This window comes from Rhamphochromis sp. 'chilingali' (genome assembly GCF_963969265.1).
Source record: "Rhamphochromis sp. 'chilingali' genome assembly, chromosome: 11".
NCBI lineage: Eukaryota > Metazoa > Chordata > Actinopteri > Cichliformes > Cichlidae > Rhamphochromis > Rhamphochromis sp. 'chilingali'.
The window spans coordinates 22,220,421-22,241,613 of NC_137938.1; the positions used below are offsets into that span (position 1 = coordinate 22,220,421).

The 21,193-nt window shown below is 39.2% G+C and overlaps 3 protein-coding genes and 1 long non-coding RNA gene across 4 annotated transcripts; 2 read left to right on the top strand and 2 right to left on the bottom strand.

The window, feature by feature from the left end:
• Nucleotides 1-290: 290 nt before the first annotated feature.
• On the bottom strand, nucleotides 291-1,830 carry LOC308405964 (prostate-associated microseminoprotein-like). Its single transcript, XM_080896782.1, has 4 exons — nucleotides 1,697-1,830; nucleotides 1,494-1,601; nucleotides 885-993; nucleotides 291-724 (listed from the first exon to the last, which is right to left on the bottom strand). The coding sequence occupies exons 2-4, from the start codon at nucleotides 1,597-1,599 to the stop codon at nucleotides 550-552; spliced, it is 390 nt and encodes a 129-aa protein (XP_080752908.1). The 5' UTR covers nucleotides 1,600-1,601; nucleotides 1,697-1,830; the 3' UTR covers nucleotides 291-549.
• A 6,731-nt stretch (nucleotides 1,831-8,561) lies between these two features.
• LOC308405100 lies at nucleotides 8,562-13,225 on the top strand. Its single transcript, XR_013973271.1, has 2 exons — nucleotides 8,562-9,607; nucleotides 10,812-13,225. It is a non-coding gene; the product is annotated as an uncharacterized lncRNA (long non-coding RNA).
• On the bottom strand, nucleotides 13,191-16,515 carry LOC308405099 (uncharacterized protein). Its single transcript, XM_080895521.1, has 4 exons — nucleotides 16,055-16,515; nucleotides 14,780-14,834; nucleotides 14,530-14,644; nucleotides 13,191-14,423 (listed from the first exon to the last, which is right to left on the bottom strand). Exons 1-4 carry the CDS (start codon nucleotides 16,343-16,345, stop codon nucleotides 14,102-14,104), a joined length of 783 nt encoding a protein of 260 aa, XP_080751647.1. The 5' UTR covers nucleotides 16,346-16,515; the 3' UTR covers nucleotides 13,191-14,101.
• Nucleotides 16,516-17,087: 572 nt separating this feature from the next.
• LOC308405093 (uncharacterized protein) lies at nucleotides 17,088-18,573 on the top strand. Its single transcript, XM_080895513.1, has 4 exons — nucleotides 17,088-17,510; nucleotides 17,732-17,786; nucleotides 18,120-18,237; nucleotides 18,378-18,573. The coding sequence occupies exons 1-4, from the start codon at nucleotides 17,214-17,216 to the stop codon at nucleotides 18,409-18,411; spliced, it is 504 nt and encodes a 167-aa protein (XP_080751639.1). The 5' UTR covers nucleotides 17,088-17,213; the 3' UTR covers nucleotides 18,412-18,573.
• The last annotated feature ends 2,620 nt before the right edge of the window (nucleotides 18,574-21,193 follow it).

A 21,193-nucleotide genomic window follows, 5' to 3' on the forward strand; every position in this document is an offset into this window, starting at 1 on the left:
ACCACAACCATACCGTACCTTAGAAAATTAGGAATTTGAATCAATAAATAAATTAAATATAAAATGCTGGAATAAGTGTGGAAATAACCATTGCGATCCTTTATATTTTCAAAACACTGACCTCTCTTCAGTTGCCGACTTTTGCTCTAAATACCAGTTAGAAAGCTAGAGAAGCCATTGTGCAGTTTATAAACACTATGGTTACAGTTAAGTGTTTGAAAAATAACAAAGAAATATATTTATATAAAATAATGACACAGTAACAAATTTGAAAAAGCCATAAATCAGATATATTGTAGATTTTATTTGATCTTAAAAGGTGAACCAGACACATGTAACACATTTAAAGTGACAGTTCAATAACAAACGTCAAAATATTAAAATGACAAATATAATTATTAATATAATACGGCGAAACAGATATGGAGGTAATTGCTTTTTTGTGTAAAATTGACTAGTTTATGATAAACTAAAACCAATAATTTATTTAGTTATTCTTAATAAGTATCACATTTTATCTATTGTTATCTTTGGTTTTATTTGCTGAATTCAAAATAAGGGATCGTTGTCAGATTTCCACGGCTGCCCTGCAGCTGTCCTGAGACGGCCTTGTCCCCAGAGGCACGGCAGTTTGTGATTGACTTTCATCACTGCAACGCTGGTGCAAGAATCTGGCTTACGGATGACCTCGCACCAATCTGGATAGTCCACAGGCTGAGATCCACTGCAGGAAAGATTAGTGTTTAGTTATGTTTAGCCACATCAAAATACAGTCTGTGCTTGTTGGTGTGTGTGTGTGTGTGTGTGTGTGTGTGTGTGTGTGTGTGTGTGTGTGTGTGTGTGTGTGTGTGTGTGTGTGTGTGTGTGTGTGTAAGGAAACTCACTGGTCACAGCATCCCACTCCGAAAGGCTCCATGCAAACACACTGGTAGCAGTCACTGGTGATCCAGCTTTCTCCTATCCCGTACATCTGTCCCATGTGTTCACAGGTCCCTTAAAAATGACAAACATGAGAAAGAGAAGATGAAGATTAAATAAAACTCATTCCATGCCGTTACATTCAAAATTTACGAGAATAAGTATATATATTAAAAATGTTCATCACAGCATTAAATTATATTTAAAAAAATGGCTAAATACTTTTTTTTTGCAGTTTTAGAAGTTAACTACACAAGAACAAAAAAAATGCTATAAAACCACTTTAAATGCAGCTTTTTCCCTCCTGCACTTCACTGAATTACCTTCTCTCAGGTATAGATGCTCTGAATGTTTGTGTAAAGAAAACTGCAACCTCTTCATACTTTGTAGCTTATTACATTAGTATGCATCTGAAGCTTTTGAACCAATCCTGTTATAAAATGTGCATCTGATGAGCAACCACAGCACACAGACTAAGTGGATGGAGACATTCAGAAAACATTAGGTATGAGCACCAAAAAAAAAGAAAAAAGAAAAAAAGAAGTGTCTAATTACATATGTAGGATATATGATACCTTTAGTGTTGAAGAAGCATTCGCCACTGCTGTACACAGAAAAGCATGGAACAGTGGCACTCAGGAAAGACAGTAGAGCCAGGAGCATACTTGCTGTGTTTGCCATTTCTGAAAATAGAAGAAGTGCAAAGGTTAAAGAAACACCATGAACACATCAGTCTGACTCAGGTTCATCAACTCAGTACTCAGGTTGATGCTCTCACTCGGGTTGAAGTTTCCAGCACTGTGTATAAAAATGTTCTGATGCTGTATTGTCTCTCAGGTCTCCTCTGCGCGTCCTCCTTCTGTCATCCACCCTCTTCTTGCTTCTTCCTCCGTCTCCTCCTCAGTGCCCCTCCTGAACTGATGCACTCTCTCCTCCTGGTCTCTCTCTATTTATACCGCAGCAGCACGTTCCCCCCAACCCCCCCCCCCCCTTTTTTTTATCAGAACACACTCACTTTCTACTTTCTTTGTTGCCATGTGTCCACAAACCTCCCACTCATTAATTACCAGCAGATGTTTATGGCACATATACACCACACACACATTATATGCACACACAACAAGCACATTTGTTGCAGTGTTTGTCATTCCCCCTTGCACTGCTTTGCAGACAGTGCCCCAGAGTATACAGTGTGCACTCTTTCAGATAACATTTGTTTCATGGGGTGCCATTTGACTCTATCTGTAGATCGTGCTGATGACACCCTATATAGGACAACCAGGCTCTGGCCTATTGTCTAACATACGAGCAGCTACATGCGTGTGCATGAGCAAAAACATAAACCTTTGACCCCGCTGCTAAAGAAGTAATATGAAAGGACAGGTTTGTTTCTTTATAGTTAAGGACTGATATCATATTTTAGCCTTCAAACAGAGATCTTGGCTGATTGTCTTTTGCTTACAAATGACTAATTTTAAAAGTCACTGAAGCATGTCACTTGCTTTATTCAATTTCATGTCCTTTAATTAATGAATCATCATGGGAACAACATTATTCCAAATAGGATTTCAAATGATTCAGTGAACTTTATCTAATTTTTCTTATAAAAGTCTCTTCATGTGTGGCGTGCGTCATTGTGGGGTTTATTTTAGGAACACAAGAGACGACGCAACATCTAACAATATCTGAAGGCCGCCTGATTAAATTTGAGCTCATTATGTTTTTTCTTCTTTGTTGTGGGTGTGTTTGAAGAAGCCACCTTGAATCCTGTGATAGCATAAGCTCATATGTGCACACACACACAGACACACACACACACTCACACTCACACACACACACACACACGCACACACATGCGCGCGCGCACACACACACTGCGATTTTTTTTAACCCTCGTTCATCTGATCGGCCATTGGCTAGTCATATTTGATTTGAAGCATAGGAACAGTGTACGTGTGTGAGTGAGTGTTAGAGCTATATAAGAACCAATCTGTCTTGATGTCAGAAAAGTTTTGTTCAAAAAAACAAACAGTTAGAGTCAATGTAATCCATTGTAATACACTTACACGTACTTAAATAAAAGTAAACAGAGGTGTTAGCTCTGTTTGTCATAGAGAAAATCATTTTATTAAACCTGTCCCAGGAATGCACCCACAGCAAAGTACTGCTATGCTGAGTTAATGGGAATTCTCACACTGGAAAAACTGACATTTAGCTTACATGACTTTATTGAGGGATTGGTGACAGTTGATCACAGTGGACTGGAATTTTTGTGCACTGTCTCATCATAGACTTATCATCCAACAACTTTTCTGCTGGTCGTTATGGGCGAGGGCTCTGCTTTATTGTGTTTGTCAGTTTGTTAAGTCTACCTTTAAAAAAATTGAAGGGAGCAATAATCACAAAGTACGGTATGATTCGTTCATAGGGAGCACGTCCATTATCTAATTGAAAACCTGCAAAATATAAAAAGAAATTAAAAAAGAAAGAATGAAAATAGGAGATAACCATCTTTCCTACCGGCTCCACCAGTTTTGCATTTGACACATTCCTTCCAGCCTATTCATATAAGATATTGCATAATAAAATGTCCTTTGAGGAATGCAGTGGGTGGACTCTTTGTTGAAGTCAAATTGCATGATAATACTATGTACAACGACAATAAAGGCTATTCTATTCCATTTTATGGGAAAAGATACTTAATAGTCAGACATTAAATAAAATAAAATTTCGCATTTTGCATTCCTACCAGAAAAAAATGGGAAAAGAAAATCTCCAGGAGAGCAGATGGGGAACCAGAATATTACCTAAAGTCCTTATATTTTGTTTAATTTTTTTTTCAATTGTTGAAATGTAAAAAATAAATAAATAAATGATTGGAAGAATAAAGAGGAGGACGTGAAAGACCTGACTTCTTCTCTGGTAAGACAAACACTGACAGCAACGCCTATTTGCTCATGAAGCAGGATGTTTCCATGCAGTCAGATCCTCGTTTAAAGAGAAAACAAACAAAAAAAACAAAACAATGCACGTCTTTACTGTGTCAGCTGTTTGTAACAAGATTGTAATTGTATACTTGTGTACATGCCTGTGTGTGTTTGAGAGAAAGAGTGGACAGACAGCTGAAGCCGATATTCACTCATTTTTTTTATTTGCGTCATTCAGAGTATAAAGAGATCATTCTCAAGCTTAATCATTTACGTATATATTTTAAAAATTTGCTATTTAAGAATTGCAATCATGTACTTGTAAAGATTTCCATTGGCGCCATATTTATTTTGCAGAACGTCTCACGTCACACAGGCCTTTTTTCAGGGATGAAGCAAGGTCAGAAGTCAGTGCCGGACTCTGTAGGAATATGTCTGATATTTAGTTGACATTATAAAGCACAAGAACAACCGAATATCAAACATATCACACAGCTTCTGGCAAACCAGGAAGAATCCTGCAGGCTGGAAAAACCTGTTGCACAAAAGAAACATGAGGCAGTGAGGTAAAAAAAAAATTAGGAAGTGACAAACATCGCATAATCAGTCAGATTGTTGAGCTGAATTTAACTAATACTGACTTGAACAACCTTCTCCAGAAAGAAAAAGACAGACCAGAGGCCCAGAGGGCGAGGGAGCCAGAGATCGTGTTGGCATTTGAGATCAGCGTCTCTGTTAGCTTCAGGAAATACAGTTGGTGCAAAGGCAAGAGAAGAGGAATGATCTACATAAAGAAACACTCTTAATAGCAATGAAACAAACAAAAATAAAGATACTCACTCATTCTCTCTATGCGCAGGTGGAGTCCCAGCATCCCATCAGCAGGTCCTTCGCAAAACTGGCATGCTGATTAATAAAAAGTAGAAAAATAATAAAAATGTTGTCGAATGTGTGCGAGTCTGTGAGCCTGTCCCCAGTGGGACAGCATTTATATATATGCAGTCCCTTGATTTTTTTTTTTGGGGGGGGGGACCACCAACATCCACTCTTTCAGTAACACACACTCTGTGTCCCATGTAATTAAAGGTATATTGATCAGCTGCTGTGGCCTGCAGTCTTTCCTCCCCACATTAGCTGGATCAATAGATGTAATGTTCATCCCACTGTGAGTACACACACACACACACACACACACACACACACACACACACACACACACACACACACACACACACACACACACTGACATGAGTGCAGAGTCAAATAACACTCAGTTATTGCCTGTAGGGAGGACAAGAGTGAATGTGACGGTCATTTCAGTAAAGTCACAGGTCGTATCTAAGATTATCTTTAAAAATATAAATATATTTAAAACAAATAAAACTTATAAATTATGTTTGTTTGCATTGAACATGGTTACAGGAGGAAAATAAAATCCTTTTAAATATGTTTTCCATCATTATTACAACAATCGAGAGCATCTAAATGTGAAAGCAGTACAAGGTAATTTTTTGTCTGAGAAATACCCAATTTTATTGTGTTAAGCAGAACTTTAAACAATATTACCTTAATTTCAAACTCCACATCAATTCAAAGGCAAAAAGTTGACTTTTACTTCAAAATGTGAACACTGTTTAGTGTCCATGGATCGACATTCATTAAATAGCTCTGTTATGTTTTCAATTGCTTGATATTTTTATTTTAACGTGAGAATGACTGTAAAGTTTAACCGGTTCTGCTAGACTTGTGACATTGAGGCAGACTGAGGATTGACTCTAAAATCTCAGTGACCTCCAGCTGTCAGTGTGACCTCTGAATGTCAGGGTGGTTTGTTATAACTTCCACTTTGTGTTCGACGACTCTAACATATTTTTGCGCTAAACATAAAACAGCGTCATCGCCTACAGAGAATCTGGCTATTTTTTTTAACACAGGTGCATTCTTAATTGTACATTTCTGCTCATACACATCAAATCACACACTACAGTTTACGTTTATGACATCAGTCAGATTAAATGTCCCTTGCTGCCGCCTCTGTATCCTCTCCTGGTATGACGCCGACCTTGTCAGCCTATTGGGGCGGAATGATAGCCCCTCGATTGCCTAATTGTGAGCCTGGGGGAGTGTTTTAATCTCCAGCAGATGTCTGGCAGTGTGAAGCAGAGTGAGAGATGACAGGGTGATACAGAGGAAAGTGATTTTAAAAATGAATTGCATGAGATTTAACAAAACAACTAACATCCTTTGCATTACTAAAGACAAAAGAGTTTGCTTGAAAGCCTTTTTATAGTGCCCTCATCTCAAAGACCTAAGAGGAAAATTACATCCCTTTAGTTTAGTCCAAGTTTTTCTGTTTTCTAATAACATGTTTAAGGATTAAGAGTTAATTTAAGTTCATCTGAAAGAGGTTTCAGTTTAGCTGAAGTATTAGTTTTGCTGTGTTGCTGATAAGATTGCAGAACTAAGACATTGCTTGCAGCTTGTCTTAGTCCGACAGAAAAAGGATCACAAGAGTGTGAAAACGTGCTGATTCTGTGCTTTTATAAAAAGGGGCAGATAACATCACTAACAGTAAATCACTTTAAACACAAATTACAACCAATGAAGTGATTTTGTAAACCTGATCATGCAGTAACCGATTGTTACATGCAGTCATGATTAAATTTAATGGGACTGATCTCATATGTAATCACTTCTGTGCAACTGCTTAACAAATCTAAAGGAATAGCAGACCTTCTGTAGGATTGAGCTGCTACGTCCCTGATTTGACACCAAGTGAGGACTTCTGTCACATGTCATTTTACACCTGTCTCTTCACCTCTTGTCTTCTCTCTGCTCTGGTTAAGTTTCTAGTTAAAGGATAAAATGCTTTAAAAAAAAACAACCCTTTAATAATAAAGTCAATTCATGAATGCTGAACCCGACAGACAGACACCCTTAAATGTTCTCATCTCTGAGTAAGACTTTCAGTCAATCAACTCTTCATTTCAAACGTATATGTGTTCATGCAGTCATTTCTACCCCCTGTAGCTCATGTTATATATCGTTTAACATATATGCTATGAATAACCCTATGTAATATTCATGTTATATTAATATATACACCTAAAATTAACAATTAGATAGAGCAACTGTGGACTGATGGAGGACACACAAATAATGACACTGTACGATCGACCAGAACACAAGCTGTACAGCCGAAGCTTCACAAGAATAACAGACTGAAGTTTATATAGAGTGATGCATCAAAGCTCTGGGTTCTGCGATTGGTCAGTTAATTATGCTCGCTCTTTCTCTCTCTCTCTCATGCACACACATACTGACGCAGAGGCAGGGTCACTAAAAAGGAGCGAGGCAGACAAGGTTAACAGTGGTTATTCAATATCTCTGTGTTTTCAGCGCTGGACGTGGAGGAGTTATCTAACAGAGGAAAATAAATTAATAAAAGTGATCCAAACTAAAGGCCAGAACACAGCGTCCAAGACACAAATCAGATGTACATACGGTTAATAGGTTCACAGTGAAAGCAAAAGTGGAAGATGCTTTCCATTTTTATTTTAGTTGTGCAGCATTTAGTTTTTTTTCCGCCAGCTTATATTTACATGCAGTCAAATATGAAACCGACACACAAACGCCTTCACGAAGGAGCAGAATGGAGGACAGCAGCATTATTCAATACATAAAAACACTGTCTGACTGGTTCATTGTTCTTTCTCATTCTGTTTGTGTTTGCATGCATAAACTATTACCTGTGCAACCAGGATACAGGTTAGTGGGCAGGAACAGTATTTCACAACCATGCGCCTTACAAGTCCCACGCCTTAACTATTGTGTGCAATGTGTTCTCGGCCAACTAATATAAATTACTTTATGGCAGGGAGAGTGAGAGGAAGGTCACCATCTGTTTGCACTCTTTAGCAAAGCTGTGAGAAATGTTACATATATTGATTTTTCATTAATGCTTTCAGACACTTGTTTTTTTGTTGTTGTCTAAAAAACAAACAAACAAACAAAAAACTTTAGCTCTGCTTTACACTTTTAGGTACAGAGAAACTCAGGGACTAGTTTACTAAGTGCACCTGCTGCAAGTCAAGTCAAAGTTTATCTCTATACTGTATTTTACAAAAGTGCTACACAGGTTATGCTAAATATCCAATAAAAAAAATAATTAAATCACCAATAAATACACTATATGCATTATAAAGCACCATACATAAGACTGATTTTGCATGGTTTGTAGGCCTCAGTGCTTTGGCAGCAGTGTAGGACTGTAAAAGCTCAGTTAAGTAGCGTGGTGCCAGGCCATTCAAACTCTTAAAAGCAAGTAAGTTCATTTTTAAACTGGATCCTGGAATGTAAAGATGCCAGTACAGGTGTGACATGATCACGTCCTATTTTTCCTACCAGAAGGCAAGCATTTTATACAGCCCACAGCCAACAAGTGACAACGGATCAAACTAGGGTTGCCAACCGTCCCTTAAAAAACGGAATCGTCCCGTATTTAGAAACAAAAGTACACGTCCCGTATTGAGCTAATAAGGGACGCACTTTGTCCCGTAATACAGTGAGAATCAAAAGTAGTCTATAAATGTTTATGGAATTAACGCTTTGTTTGAAAACATAATTCCCAGCCCCTCTCCTGCTTTGTGACCAATGAGCTGACAGCACACTTTTGACAATTCGAGTATGACAATTCAGATTACCGCTCATCTCATTGGTCGAGGAAAGGTCGCTTATGGAGAAAATACCGGAAGACAACAGATGACCACAACAAGAAGCATGGCCAACAGGGAAACAAACGCCGACACTGCGGTGCAAGTCTCGGACGACAGTACACCTAAAGCTGGGCAGACACTGTGCGATTTTTTCAGTCACGTTATTCAGCTCCTGCTCAAACTGCACGATTGACTCGCAGGGGTTAGAAGTTGGTAGGTCACGATGCAGGTCTCACACTATACCACCCGATGCTCTGATGCGACCTGAGTGCTCACACTGTGCCTCCATAAAATGAAGGTTATAACAGAAAATCTGTCGCTCGCTCTCTCTGTCTTTCACTCACTCACACAGACACGCACACCACCACCATCAACTTTGCCAAATTGCTAATGAAAAACATTGATCAGGCAGCTGTGATTAAGCAGCAATGTAAATCCAACTATTTTAACGGTTGTTGTGGTCGTGATAATTTTGTGAGGCCACATCGAAAAGGCTCGGATGAGCTTTCCAAAGTTCTACAAGTTGTGCCTCCATCGCTTGTGTCCAGATCACACGCTGCACAGCCGTGCTGCTCCGTCTTTTTCACCGACGTTTACCTGTTTGCGCGTGAGCAGTGTGAGCGGCTCACGAGCGATTGATGATCGGGAGCTGCTCGAGGTGTTAATCGCTTCTCGTTACCCCACGTATACTACACGACGCACGATAAAGACCAAAATCGGGCCGATCACCAAATCGGTCGCATGACTCAAAAATCGTCTCAAAATGGGCCAAAAATCGCACAGTGTAAGCCCAGCATTAGAGCAGCAATATTTGTTCGCCCAGAGAAAGAAAAAAAGGCTGCGAAAGTACAGGGAGGAATGGGAAAAGGAAAACACTGGGCTGGGAAAATGCACGATAACGCCTATAAAGCGCACTGCACTGTGCCGGAGCACTTTTTCCATAGGCATGCTTCTAGTGGTGGGCACATGAAGAACATGAGGGGCGTGAAAGCTCGGGGAACCCTTAACCAATTTCTTGTCCACCAGGCCAAGGCAGAAGCAGATATGGTATGTAAACACTGGTTTGTTTTTTTAAACCCTCTGGTTAAGGTTAATATCGGCATGTGCAGTGAATATCAGTGCTATGTGGCCAGAAGTGTGATAATATAACTTATTTTGTGTAATAAACAACTGCAAGGATAGATGATTACAACAAATAGATCACTAATACATAAAAGTAATACATAGATTAATAATGATGATGAGTTAAGATGCGTAATCATGGGAACAAGTGGGTTTACAAACAGGAGCAGCTGATTAGCATTAGAAAAGCTGAAATAATACCTCAACTGAAGCCAATTGTACTAAATGCACTATATGTGCACTGTTACAAGAATATTTTTGTTGTATTGCTTTCTATTAATTTATATAATTTTAAGTTAAGCAGGACAGAGTTCTTTTAAAGAAAGATTTACTTATATTCTCAAAAGTTAAGCATGACAGGCTTCTGTTTAAGAAAGAGACCTGTTTTACTGTGTTAATGTTGTCATTTTGAGCTAAAAATAAATGGCTAAATGATCATTTGTTTCCCATATGGTCATATCACAAAGAATATGCATCTGCTTAAATCAAATTCAAGTCAAATGGTTAAAAAAATAATTTCACACACAAAAAAAAGAGCTACCACACTGGGAAGGGTGAAGACAACTGGGTTGCCCGGCCCTGGCCACGAGGTGTCCCTTATTTATTTTTCAGGGAGTTGGCAACCCTAGATCAAACCCAACAATGAGAGAATTACAACAGTCTAATCAAGCAGTATTAAAGGTTTGAATTACTCTCTCAAAGTCACGTGAAGGGTGGTAAGCCTCCAGCTTACTGAGGAATTTACTTTGCATAGAAGCACTGCCAAAAATCACACAAAGGTTCTTTGCAGCTGGGTGGCAATCAGAAACTAAAAGATCATTTCTGAACAAAAAGTATTTCTTCTTGATGCTCATAATGACATTTAACACCATATCAGAATGGTGTTAATCCAACTATTAGATGTTTCAAATATTTCATGGACTCATGGATATAAATTGTACGATTTCATTGTTTTGAAAAATGTTATTACGTTGGCTTTCTCTGTGTTATTGTAGGGTCTTTACCTTACTATAATGTGCTGGTTGAGGCAACTGTTGTTGTGATTTGGTGCTATAAATAGCTAACCTATAATGTGCACCTTTGCTGTAAAAAATGTATCTGATTGAAATGTATTGGTGGTATTTTAAAGGATACTGATAGGGATCAGGATAAAATTGTGATTGGTGGTGGCCCACAGTGTTTTTTAATCTACTAAGGAAGAATTTTGTCGGCTTAAAACAACAGCAGTGTCCTCCCACAGCAATAAGGTTCCTGGTTTGATCCCCAGAGAACCCCAGAAACTGAGAGCATCTTGCAGGACTGTTTTGCTCAAACAGATTGGGATGTGTTTCAAACTGCAGCCACTAAGGAGAACTGTTCTGTCAACATACAGGACTATGCTGAATATGTGACTGGGTACATCAGCACCTGTGTTGACAATATTGTGCCCACCACACAAATCAGAAAGTTCCTCAACCAGAAGCCCTGGATCAAAGTGGAGGATGCTGCATTCAGATCAGGCAATGAGATGGAGCACAAAGCTTCGTAGTACGGACTGAGGAAAGCCATTACAGCAGCTAAGAGGCAGTAGAGAGAGCAGCTGGATGGCTTCCATTCTTCTGCTGGCCCCGGGCGGATGTGGCAAGACCTGCAGCATATCACAGAGTATAGGGCCACCACCAACACCATCAACTCTGCACGCAGGCTGATGGATGATCTCAACCTGTTTTACACCCGCTTTGAGACCTCCCAGACCTCCCAGATCTCCCAGACCCTCCAGACCTCCCAGAAACCCCAGATTACCTGACTGTCTCCCCCGCCAGCGGTCTCAATAGACCAAGTGCACAAAATCCTGAGGAAGATCAACCCCCGCAAAGCATCAGGACCAGACAACATCCCTGGAAGGGCCCTTAGAGCATGTGAATGAGCTGGCTGATGTTCTCACCTCCATCTTTGACCTTTCCCTCAGTCAGAGCATCGTTCCCACATGCTTCAAGACCACAACTATCATCCCTCACCCCAAGAAAAGCCCCGCCACCTGCCTAAATGACTAAATGACCAGTTGCACTTACTCGAATCATTGCAAAGTGTTTTGAGAGAGTGGTGATATTAAGAGAAATATCAGGGTAGTCTTTGCTGACTATAGCTCCGCCTTCAACACGGTCATCCCTTACGAACTCATCAGCAACTGTCTGCACTCAGCCTGCACCCCACCCTCTGCGACTGGCTACAGAACTTTTTGACTGGCAGGCCTCAGTCTGTCAGGATCAGCAACAGGACTTCAGTCAGCATTATTACAAACACTGGAGTTCCACAGGGTTGCGTCCTCAGCCCCATCCTCTGCACCCTGTACAGTCACGACTGTGTCGCCTCCAACAAAGAGAACATCATACTTAAGTTCGCGGATGACACTGCAGTGATCGGTCGCATTACTGGAGGGGATGAAGCGGCTTATAGGAGAGAGGTGGCCTGTCTGGTGTCATGGTGTGAGGACAACAACCTCACCCTCAACACTAACAAAACAAAGGAGATGATAGTGGACGTGAGGAAGAAGAAGAGGCCTCACCAGCCGCTGTTTATCCAGGAGAGTGAAGTGGAGAGGGTGAGCAGCTTTAGGTACCTGGGTGTCCACATCACTGAGGACCTCACCTGGTCACTGAACACTACACAGCTGGTCAAGAAGGCTCAGCAGCGGCTGTATTTCCTGAGGAAGCTGAGGAAATTTGGGATGTCAGTCAAGATCCTCAGCAGCTTCTACAGCTGCACTGTGGAGAGCAACTGACCCGCTGTGGAGAAGATCACCAGAAACCACACGTCTGCCCTCGAGATGAAGGTTTAGAAGTCCGAAATCCAGAACATCTCGAGTCAACAACTCCTTCTTCTCCACTGCTATCAGACTCCTGAACATCCATGAACATATCCTTATTTATCTTGTTCCATCAACCCTACCTAACTTGGCATTTGTGTATGGACAGCAAAGGAAGAATTTCATTGCACAGAGAAATGCCATTTCTTCTGTACACATGACAATAAACACTTTGAATCTTGACTCTTGAATCTTGAATCTGGTTAATGGTTCTCCTGTGTAGGTACTCTGTATTCCTCCTACAGTCCAGAGATGTTAGGTTACTTGTTTTTTCTGAATTAGTTGTGGATGTAAAGCAGATACAGGGGTTGAACTTTGTTGAATGAGGTGCTGTATAAGAGTATGTGACTTGTGGTGTATAGCACTTTGAGCGGTCAGTAAGCCTGGAAATAAAGCAAGCACAGCAAGTATCGATACCAGCGCTGGTAGTGGTATCATATTAATACTAGCGCGATAGGATCAATACCTTGTTTCTATCCTCTAGTTCAGTATGTAGCCGACTGGATTGTGTCAAATTAATACTTTTTAAAAAATGTAAATATTCCGCAAACACCCAATATAAAAATATCTGAACCTTTTTGTGTTGTCACATCTGTTTTATTTATAGCCTATAGCACATTTAAACAAGAGAAGTTGACTCAAAGTGCTTTAGAGATTGGTACATTTCATTTCAGGTATCCCAATTTTTTTTTTTTTTTTTTAAAACATGAAATGCTGAAAGGTGTGATGTTGAAAGTAAAAATCATTGATTTACTGGTCATTAAAATGTGTTCAGAAATTTCAAACTTATGATGATTCATCTCAAAAGTCTTGACACGTGGCTCTTCCCTCCATAAGCTGCCTTTATAAGTAATAAATCTAAAAGCATTGATACCATTATTGGTATTGGCAATATTGTCCCTTTTACTTGGTATCTGATTGATACCAAAATTTGCAGCATGCCACAGTACTCCATTTCACACACAAATGATCATGATGTTCCATTTCTAAGAACAATAATGTGCCCTGCATATATAATTGAGGATTTTTTGCACTATAATAACTCTTAGTGCATTTCTGTGTAATTATTCTGCTACTTAATTTTAAAAAAGACTGCTGTGCAGACTTTGAACTTACATTACAGAAATATTCCCCCTACTGTTTGAAAATGCCAAAAGACATGCATTTCATTTTTTTTCCATTTAAATTTTTTAAACCTAAACTCAAGCATACTGTTTACAAGATATTACATGCATACAACCAATCAGTCAAAACATAGTTAGTTTACAGTTTTGCATTACTTTTGTGCCATGAATTCAACTAAACCAGAGCAGATAAACATTGTTCCTCTTAAACAAGGTTAATATTAAAAGTTGGGATGGAAACAAGAGGCTGGAAGAGTGAGTAGTACAACTAGTAACAGGTCAGCGACATGACTGAGGGGAGAAAGATATATATGGGTTTTAAATGAACATATTCTCCCATCCAGACAAACTCTTTTACAGGGAAGGCTTTGTATATCACACACCAAATTAGACCAAGTCCAGGATACTAGTATCCATGCCTGATCTTATGGGTCCAATTCCTTTAGCCTTTTAAGCCTTGGGGGCCTCAGCCTTTGCCTCTTGTTGTTTGGGAGCCTCGGCCTTTGGTTGCTCCTGTTTGGGGGCCTCGGCCTTTGCCTCTTCTTGTTTGGGTGCCTCGGCCTTTGGTTGCTCTTGTTTGGGGGCCTCGGCCTTTGCCTCTTCTTGTTTGGGGGCCTCGGCCTTTGGTTGCTCTTGTTTGGGGGCCTCGGCCTTTGGTTGCTCTTGTTTGGGGGCCTCGCCCTTTGCCTCTTCTTGTTTGGGGGCCTTGCCCTTTGCCTCTTCTTGTTTGGGGGCTTCAGCTTTTGGTTGCTCTTGTATTCCACACAGAGTTCTTTTAACAGAAAAAATTACAATAAAAATATAATATGTGCATCAATATCACAATACATATAATAGTAGGCTCTGCTGATTTATGTTAATCAAAGAGGTAACCATACCTAGCTTCTGCAATATCTGTTTTTATGAACTGGCACGCTGAGCTGTATTTTGCTAGTTCCTGCTTCAGAGTGTCTTCTTCTGTTGTCCAGCTCGTCTTCTCTTTTTCCTGGTGAGCTGTAAGTGTTATAAATTACAAGATGGGTTCGAAGCTAGTATGAGCTTAGTAAAACATACAAAAAAGTCTTTACTTTCTTTACTTCCAACTACACGACTACTTTCATTCACTAGACTTCATAAACCATCACTTACCTTTCAGACTTTTTAACTGTATCTTTGCTGCTGCCACCTCATCTGTTATTGTCTTCTGCAAATGCAAAGAAAAAGCTCAGCAACACAAAGCACTGGTGAAACCACAGAGATCAAATTTGCACAAATGGTTTGCAGAATGTGAATGTGATAAGTATGTAAATATAAATGATTTGGAGAGAAAAAACCCACAAGAACCAAAGTGGAGTAAAATAGTGGCTCGCTTGGCTTTCTCCTCAGCCACATGCACAATGATGCTACACAGCAAAGGCACTTCCATTTGGTAATGTGGCATGTAGAAGATATATAGCATTTATAGACCTAGCATAAGCACTAGCCTACATGCTGTTTTTCTTACAGTTGAAAGCACCATCCACTACTGTTTCTTTGGGTGAAGGAGTATGCTAACTTTCCCAATAGGGCCTGCAATATATACAGCAGAGGCTATAATATATTGTTTGAATTAACAAAAAAAAAATCATCATTTTTTTTTAGATCCAAATCACAACATCAATCACATCAAGGCATTTTATATTATATGGCACAGACCCTGTAACAATACAGAGAACAAGCCAACAATCAAATGACACCTCTGAGTAAGCATTTGGTGACAGCGGAAAGGAAAATCTCCCTTTTAACAGGAAGAAACCACAGGCAGACAGGCCAAAACTACTGCTGCAGCAGAAAGATTTAGAATTGGGTTATATCATAAATCAGAAATGACTGAGCCAGAACAGTTCACATGATGAAGAATTTACAGGTGTTTCTTCTTGCATTAACCATTAGACGGCCTCAAAAACCACGAAGACAAAACAAGCTATAAATCAAAACACGTACGTAGCCTACATATGAGGAACTTGCCAATACAAACGACCATGTACGCTGTTACTCATATTAATTAATAATTGGATGCAATGTGGTGAAGAAGAAACGTGCATCATGGGAAGTGAAATCACAAACCCATTGCAGCATAGCTACGGGATCCATCTATATACTTTATCAAGTTTTAAGCCTAATCTTCAAAAGCGGGGGTGCTGGATGTCAAAGACTGATATTTTGTACAGTAATGTAGGAAATCAGCTTCAGTTTAGTGGTGGCATAAAGTCCACTGTCAGGCGGATAAGCCTGATTTTCTGAGTGCACCCGAGTACACCTATGCTCCTCAACAGGTGGAACGGGTTTTGGGAGTTACACTAGCTGTCTCTACCCGTAAGAATTACAAAGAAACAAAAGGAATACAACTGTGTGAACCTAATAATTATAAATATTTCTACTCACCAGGTCTCCCTGGCAGGATTTCGCATCTCCCTTTGACTTGTCCCCGTCGGTCTGGAGCTTGTTCACCTCCTCCTCCAGCGCTTTATGCGCAGTGCTGGCCTTTTCCAGCATGTTCTGCTTCTCTGCCTTATCGTTCTGATATTCTCCCAGCACATCATAGGCAACCCGCAGTCTGACATCCTGAAACTTGAACTGCTTCTCGTATTTTTCGTGCTCACCTTTCCGCAGTTTCATGATCCCCACTAAAGCGACCGACACCACTATGGTCGCAGGTAGCAAAAATGACTTCATTGTTTGCCCGGCGTTGAGAGCCTTCCTTTACTGTGGAAAGTGAAGAGCGGATCTTCTTACAGAGCGGCCTCTTCGACGTTCACGAGCAAAGTTGCTCTGTGCGTGACCCTGGCAACACCGTGAATGAATTAGTGAGTCACCTGCTGTTACCTGGATTGGACTTTAATCATTGTGGTTGTTCCTGAGCTCGTCAGTAAACACGCCCTCTCCTAGCATGCCGTGTCTAAAGATAGACAGGTTGGGCCTGTTGGCTTTGAGCAAACTGGTTTGCCTTAATAGGCATGTGGTCATGCATGTAGGCCTGTATACACACACACACACACACACACACACACACACACGCACACACACGTATATAAATTAGTAGGCCAAATAATAACCTCCATAATTCAAAAAAATATGTACGAAGGTAAACGCACATATAGTTCTGTAGAAAATATAGTGAACTGCCTTTCTTTAAAATAAATAAATAAATATATATATATATATGTGTGTGTGTGTGTGTGTGTGTGTGTGTGTGTGTGTGTGTGTGTGTGTGTGTGTGTGTGTGTGTACTATGTTGAAAGCAAACAGCAGATGTTAGGCCTATAAGAGAAAGGCTCGAGATAGGCTGATCATGATGCAAATACATCCCAAGTGTTTGTTTAAGTGACTGCCAACAAGAGCAAGCGAGAGAGAGGGAGTGCCACAGGAGGAAACAGGTGGTTTGTCACGCCCATCCAGTTCAGCAGGTAACGCAGCCTGCAAGTTTCCCGTCACACCGGCGGACTGGTAAGGAGACGCGTGCGCAAGGTCGGAGACCTGGGATGAACAAGTGACCCTCAAGAGTTCTTCATCGTGTATCCCGTGTCTCCCCGTCGAAACCAAGATGAAGCTGGCGATGGCGTTAGTTGGCCTGAGTGTTGTTGTGATGGGTGTCTTGATTTTCCAGGTCGTGCATCAGGAATTCCGCCTGAGTCACTTAAAATTCCGCTTAGTGGAGAACTCGGCGCAGGTTACCAGGAAAGAGGAAGGCATAGTCGAACTGAAAGCCAAAATCTCCGAGCTGCAGAAATCGCTGGACGACGTCAACACAAAGGTGGAACAACTGAAAAAGAAAAAGGCAGAAATTGAAAAGTCATCGGAGGACGCGGGTAAAAGTCTGGCGGCCTGTACCACGGAGAAGGCAAGGCTCGCGGGCGCACACACGCACACAATTGCACTTCGACTCTCCACAGGTTTTAATTCATTTGCATGCTCGTGCAGTCTAAACATTAACAAAAAGAAAAAAAAGAAAATGATCATGTGACTAACTGTAATACATTTAAGTATTTGCTTGATTGTCTCTATTTGAGCTTCATTCCGCAGTAAACCGTAACTGCTGACTTCCACTTGTTTTCGCATTAGGAGAAGGCGGAGAAGACGAGGGATAGTACAACTGGGGAAATAGATCAACTCAAAGGTAAGCCAGCTTTCTGTTTAAGTTCTGCTTTGTTGTTATGAGCTCTGGACTGACAGATCTACAAATATGTTTGCTTCTATACAATGATATGGATCACATAGGAGAATAAGACAAGCATTTCTCTGTTTGCATTTTTAAATGCACTGGGTGTCGTCCCCCCCAATTGTCTACAAAAGCAGAAAAAGAACTGTTTCATTTTTACATTCCTTTATGAAAAACCTGTAAAACCAGCTGTTGCAACACTGAGCCACACGGGCTTACTTGGAACGCAAAGCTACCAGTTTCAAATAATACATTTACACTCTCATATGTTATTATCTTTTATTGTCTCAGACAATCATGAAGCGGCTAAAAGTAAAGCCCAGGAGAACATTCAGAGCTTGAAAGAGGAGATTTTTAATAGAGATAAAGCAGTCTGTGCCTTTCTTGATACAACCAAGGACAAAGGACGGTAAGATTTTAATCACCAGCATGCATCGTCAATAATAAATTGGATTACCATAGATCACTACTGGGGGCTACTGTACAAGTCTATTTAACACGCCTCTATTGCAAAACTGAAAACTGTCTTTTGATTTCTTGATTTTTCAGGAAGTTGTGTGAAGATCTTCAACAATCACAGTGAAGTCACCTCAGAACTGTTCAACAATGACTACCAACTTTTTCAGAAAAATATTTGTGCATCCAAGTTTTGTATCACCTCTAAGGTTATTATGGAATAATAACAAAAAAAGAAAAGAAATTCTGTGCATTCACTCAGAGAACAAGTATACAGACATGTGGAATAGAGAAATAGAATTCATTTCATATCATAAGAAGGCAATGAAGGTTGTATTTGTAATGTATAATGTGGGGATCATCCGACAAAAATTCTATGTGCTCAAAATGTTGCGCCTAATATGATGATATAACAATAGAAATAAGCAATGTAAATAATAGAAATAACTATTTGGTTAGTTATAGGGAAAGATTATGGTTTGGTTAAAGTGACCCTCGTATCAACGTTTGCCACGTCTGTCTGAGCGTTCTGTGACAGTGTGTTCGAGCTGAAATAACCCCTGCAGAAGCTGTTTAACTGCTATGGTTGGGTACCTGATGTGAAACACTGTAGTGTCTCCTTTGATCATATTATGTTTTACTATTTTTTAGTTATTCTTTCGAATGTAATAAAAAATAGCAAAAGTTCACTTATTATTGTAACAATGTACAACACTTTCATTTTAGCTCAGGCAGTAATGAAAAAGCGACCTTGCAGTTATTTTGCACTGGTTTTATGATCGTGGAAACAATATTTTTGCTAAAGTAGTTCCTGTAATTTCTTGTAGTAAAATAAACCAGATAGTTTTTTTAAAGGACACACGGACCCAGATTTTATTCAGTTTCTGTTTGGTTTTTATAAATTTGATGTACTATTAATGCTTTGGGCCATAAACAGCAGACCTTTAAGCAGTCTAGAAAATAGATGCAATGTGTGTAAAAGTGTAAAAGCATTGTATATATCAGTTAATACGACTCTGAATATAAAGGAAGCCAAAATGATAAAACATTTTAGATTTAAGAGGCAAAACCTAAATTATCACGTCTGTTCAAATTAATGCTCCTTTAACTCCCCCTAGTGCAGAACCTAGGTTAAGACAGAGCATGTTACTGATATTGTGCTGATACAACTGAGGAAACACTTTCTTACAGGGGATCTTGTTTGGAGGAAACTATTAAAAGTACAATCTGAGTACACTGAACTTGTTACAAAACGTCTTGTATGAAATTAGATTGCCAAAAGCATTTATTGTGGGTTTAATGAGTGCTGTATGGATGTACAATTACTAAATAAAGCGTTTTGTGTTCCTAAAGTTCCTATAAGTTAACAAGCGCAACCTTATTATTGCTCATTTCTAAATATTGTTTTACCTTTACCTTTGCGTTCATGCAGTTCCCTTTACCGCCTTCAGCTAATCTGCAGGCAAGATGCCTTTCCTTATGGTTTCATGATAAGATAAGATAAGATAAGATAGAACTTTATTAATCCCTCGGGTGGGTTCCTCTGGGAAATTCGACTTGTATAGCCTTGTATTGAAAATAACCTGTATTTGTAAAGTATATAACGACACTGAATCAATTACAAACATATGATAATCACAAATTATTATTATAAATAATGCATTAATATTCTAAATGTTTTGTTTTGCTGTTGTTGTTCTTTTGAAAGTTGTTACAGAAATAATTGCTACCTCTCCTTCAACCTCCACCCACTTGCAAACTTTTAAAATGTCATCTTATTATCTTTTTTATTAATATCCGAATAGCTAATCATTTGGCACCAACTCAAAACATTCTGGCATGTAAACATTTAAATGACCTGCTCAAGTTAGAACTGAGCATCAGAATGAAGAAGGAAAGTGATTTAAATGACTCTGAAGGTGGCAGGGTTGTTGGTCCCAGACAGGCAGGTGTGAGTATTTCAGAAGCTGCTGAGCTGCACTCTTAGAAGGGATGTGTTAAAATTGACACATCATGTGTTAAATTTTAACACATGTGCTGCATCATATTAGGGACAACACATGATGTGTCAGTTTTAACACAATTAATGTGTCTGCTCCTTTAACATATCTTCTGTGTTAAAAAATGTAAACACAAGGATGTGTTATTTTGACACAAAGATGTGTTAAAATGTGTACATTTCAATTGTTTTTTTAAAAAAGGAGAAAAAAGATGGGTATATATTATACATTTATTGAATTCCATTTTTTATTTGGCATATTATAAATCATTACAAACTGAATGAACAACAGCTGTCAGAATCTTTTCAATTAAAATGTTTTAAATTAAATTTTAGCCAAAGCTATATCACAATTTCTACTTGACAAAATCAAACAAAATTCATATCCGACTAGCTTTCTATCTCTCTAGATCATTAAAATGTCAAAAAAATTGAAAAAAGGGCAATCATATATATATATATATATATATATATATATATATATATATATATATATATATATATATATATATATAATGTTCTGATATAATCCAGACAATACATGAATTAAAAATTTTAAAGGTAACAATTGTCATCTTCAACAAATTGTCAACATTTAACAAATGTGCAGTTGCATGCGAACAGAAAAACATTCATTTTGGCGAATATAGCATCCAGGTTATACAATTTTGTACCTTGGGTTTAAATACGAAAATCAAAAATTTCAGCCAATCAGTTCATATTGTCTGTCCTTTCCACTGCATAGGTATAAAAATGGTCAGTCCTGATAAGCAGTGTATTTGACAAAGATGCCAAATGAGGTTTCTCACCTCTGTGAACAGAGACTCTCTACATTTTGGACAGGTGAACATTTTACTTGCATCCTTTAATCTGTGCAATCAGCTCCAGTACTTTGGTTTTCCTTTGGGTG

What these genes read in the sequence shown, in the direction of transcription:
- LOC308405964 (XM_080896782.1), bottom strand. Translation starts at nt 1,599, where the DNA reads ATGGCAAACACAGCAAGTATGCTCCTGGCTCTACTGTCTTTCCTGAGT. An exon ending in ATGCTTCTTCAACACTAAAG is followed by an intron (nt 994 to 1,493) that starts GTATCATATATC and finishes GTCATTTTTAAG; the next exon opens with GGACCTGTGAACACATGGGA. An exon ending in GGAGTGGGATGCTGTGACCA is followed by an intron (nt 725 to 884) that starts GTGAGTTTCCTT and finishes TCTTTCCTGCAG; the next exon opens with TGGATCTCAGCCTGTGGACT.
- LOC308405099 (XM_080895521.1), bottom strand. Translation starts at nt 16,345, where the DNA reads ATGAAGTCATTTTTGCTACCTGCGACCATAGTGGTGTCGGTCGCTTTA. An exon ending in AATCCTGCCAGGGAGACCTG is followed by an intron (nt 14,835 to 16,054) that starts GTGAGTAGAAAT and finishes TTGCATTTGCAG; the next exon opens with AAGACAATAACAGATGAGGT. An exon ending in ACAGTTAAAAAGTCTGAAAG is followed by an intron (nt 14,645 to 14,779) that starts GTAAGTGATGGT and finishes TAACACTTACAG; the next exon opens with CTCACCAGGAAAAAGAGAAG.
- LOC308405093 (XM_080895513.1), top strand. Translation starts at nt 17,214, where the DNA reads ATGAAGCTGGCGATGGCGTTAGTTGGCCTGAGTGTTGTTGTGATGGGT. An exon ending in CGGCCTGTACCACGGAGAAG is followed by an intron (nt 17,511 to 17,731) that starts GCAAGGCTCGCG and finishes TTTTCGCATTAG; the next exon opens with GAGAAGGCGGAGAAGACGAG. An exon ending in GGAAATAGATCAACTCAAAG is followed by an intron (nt 17,787 to 18,119) that starts GTAAGCCAGCTT and finishes TTATTGTCTCAG; the next exon opens with ACAATCATGAAGCGGCTAAA.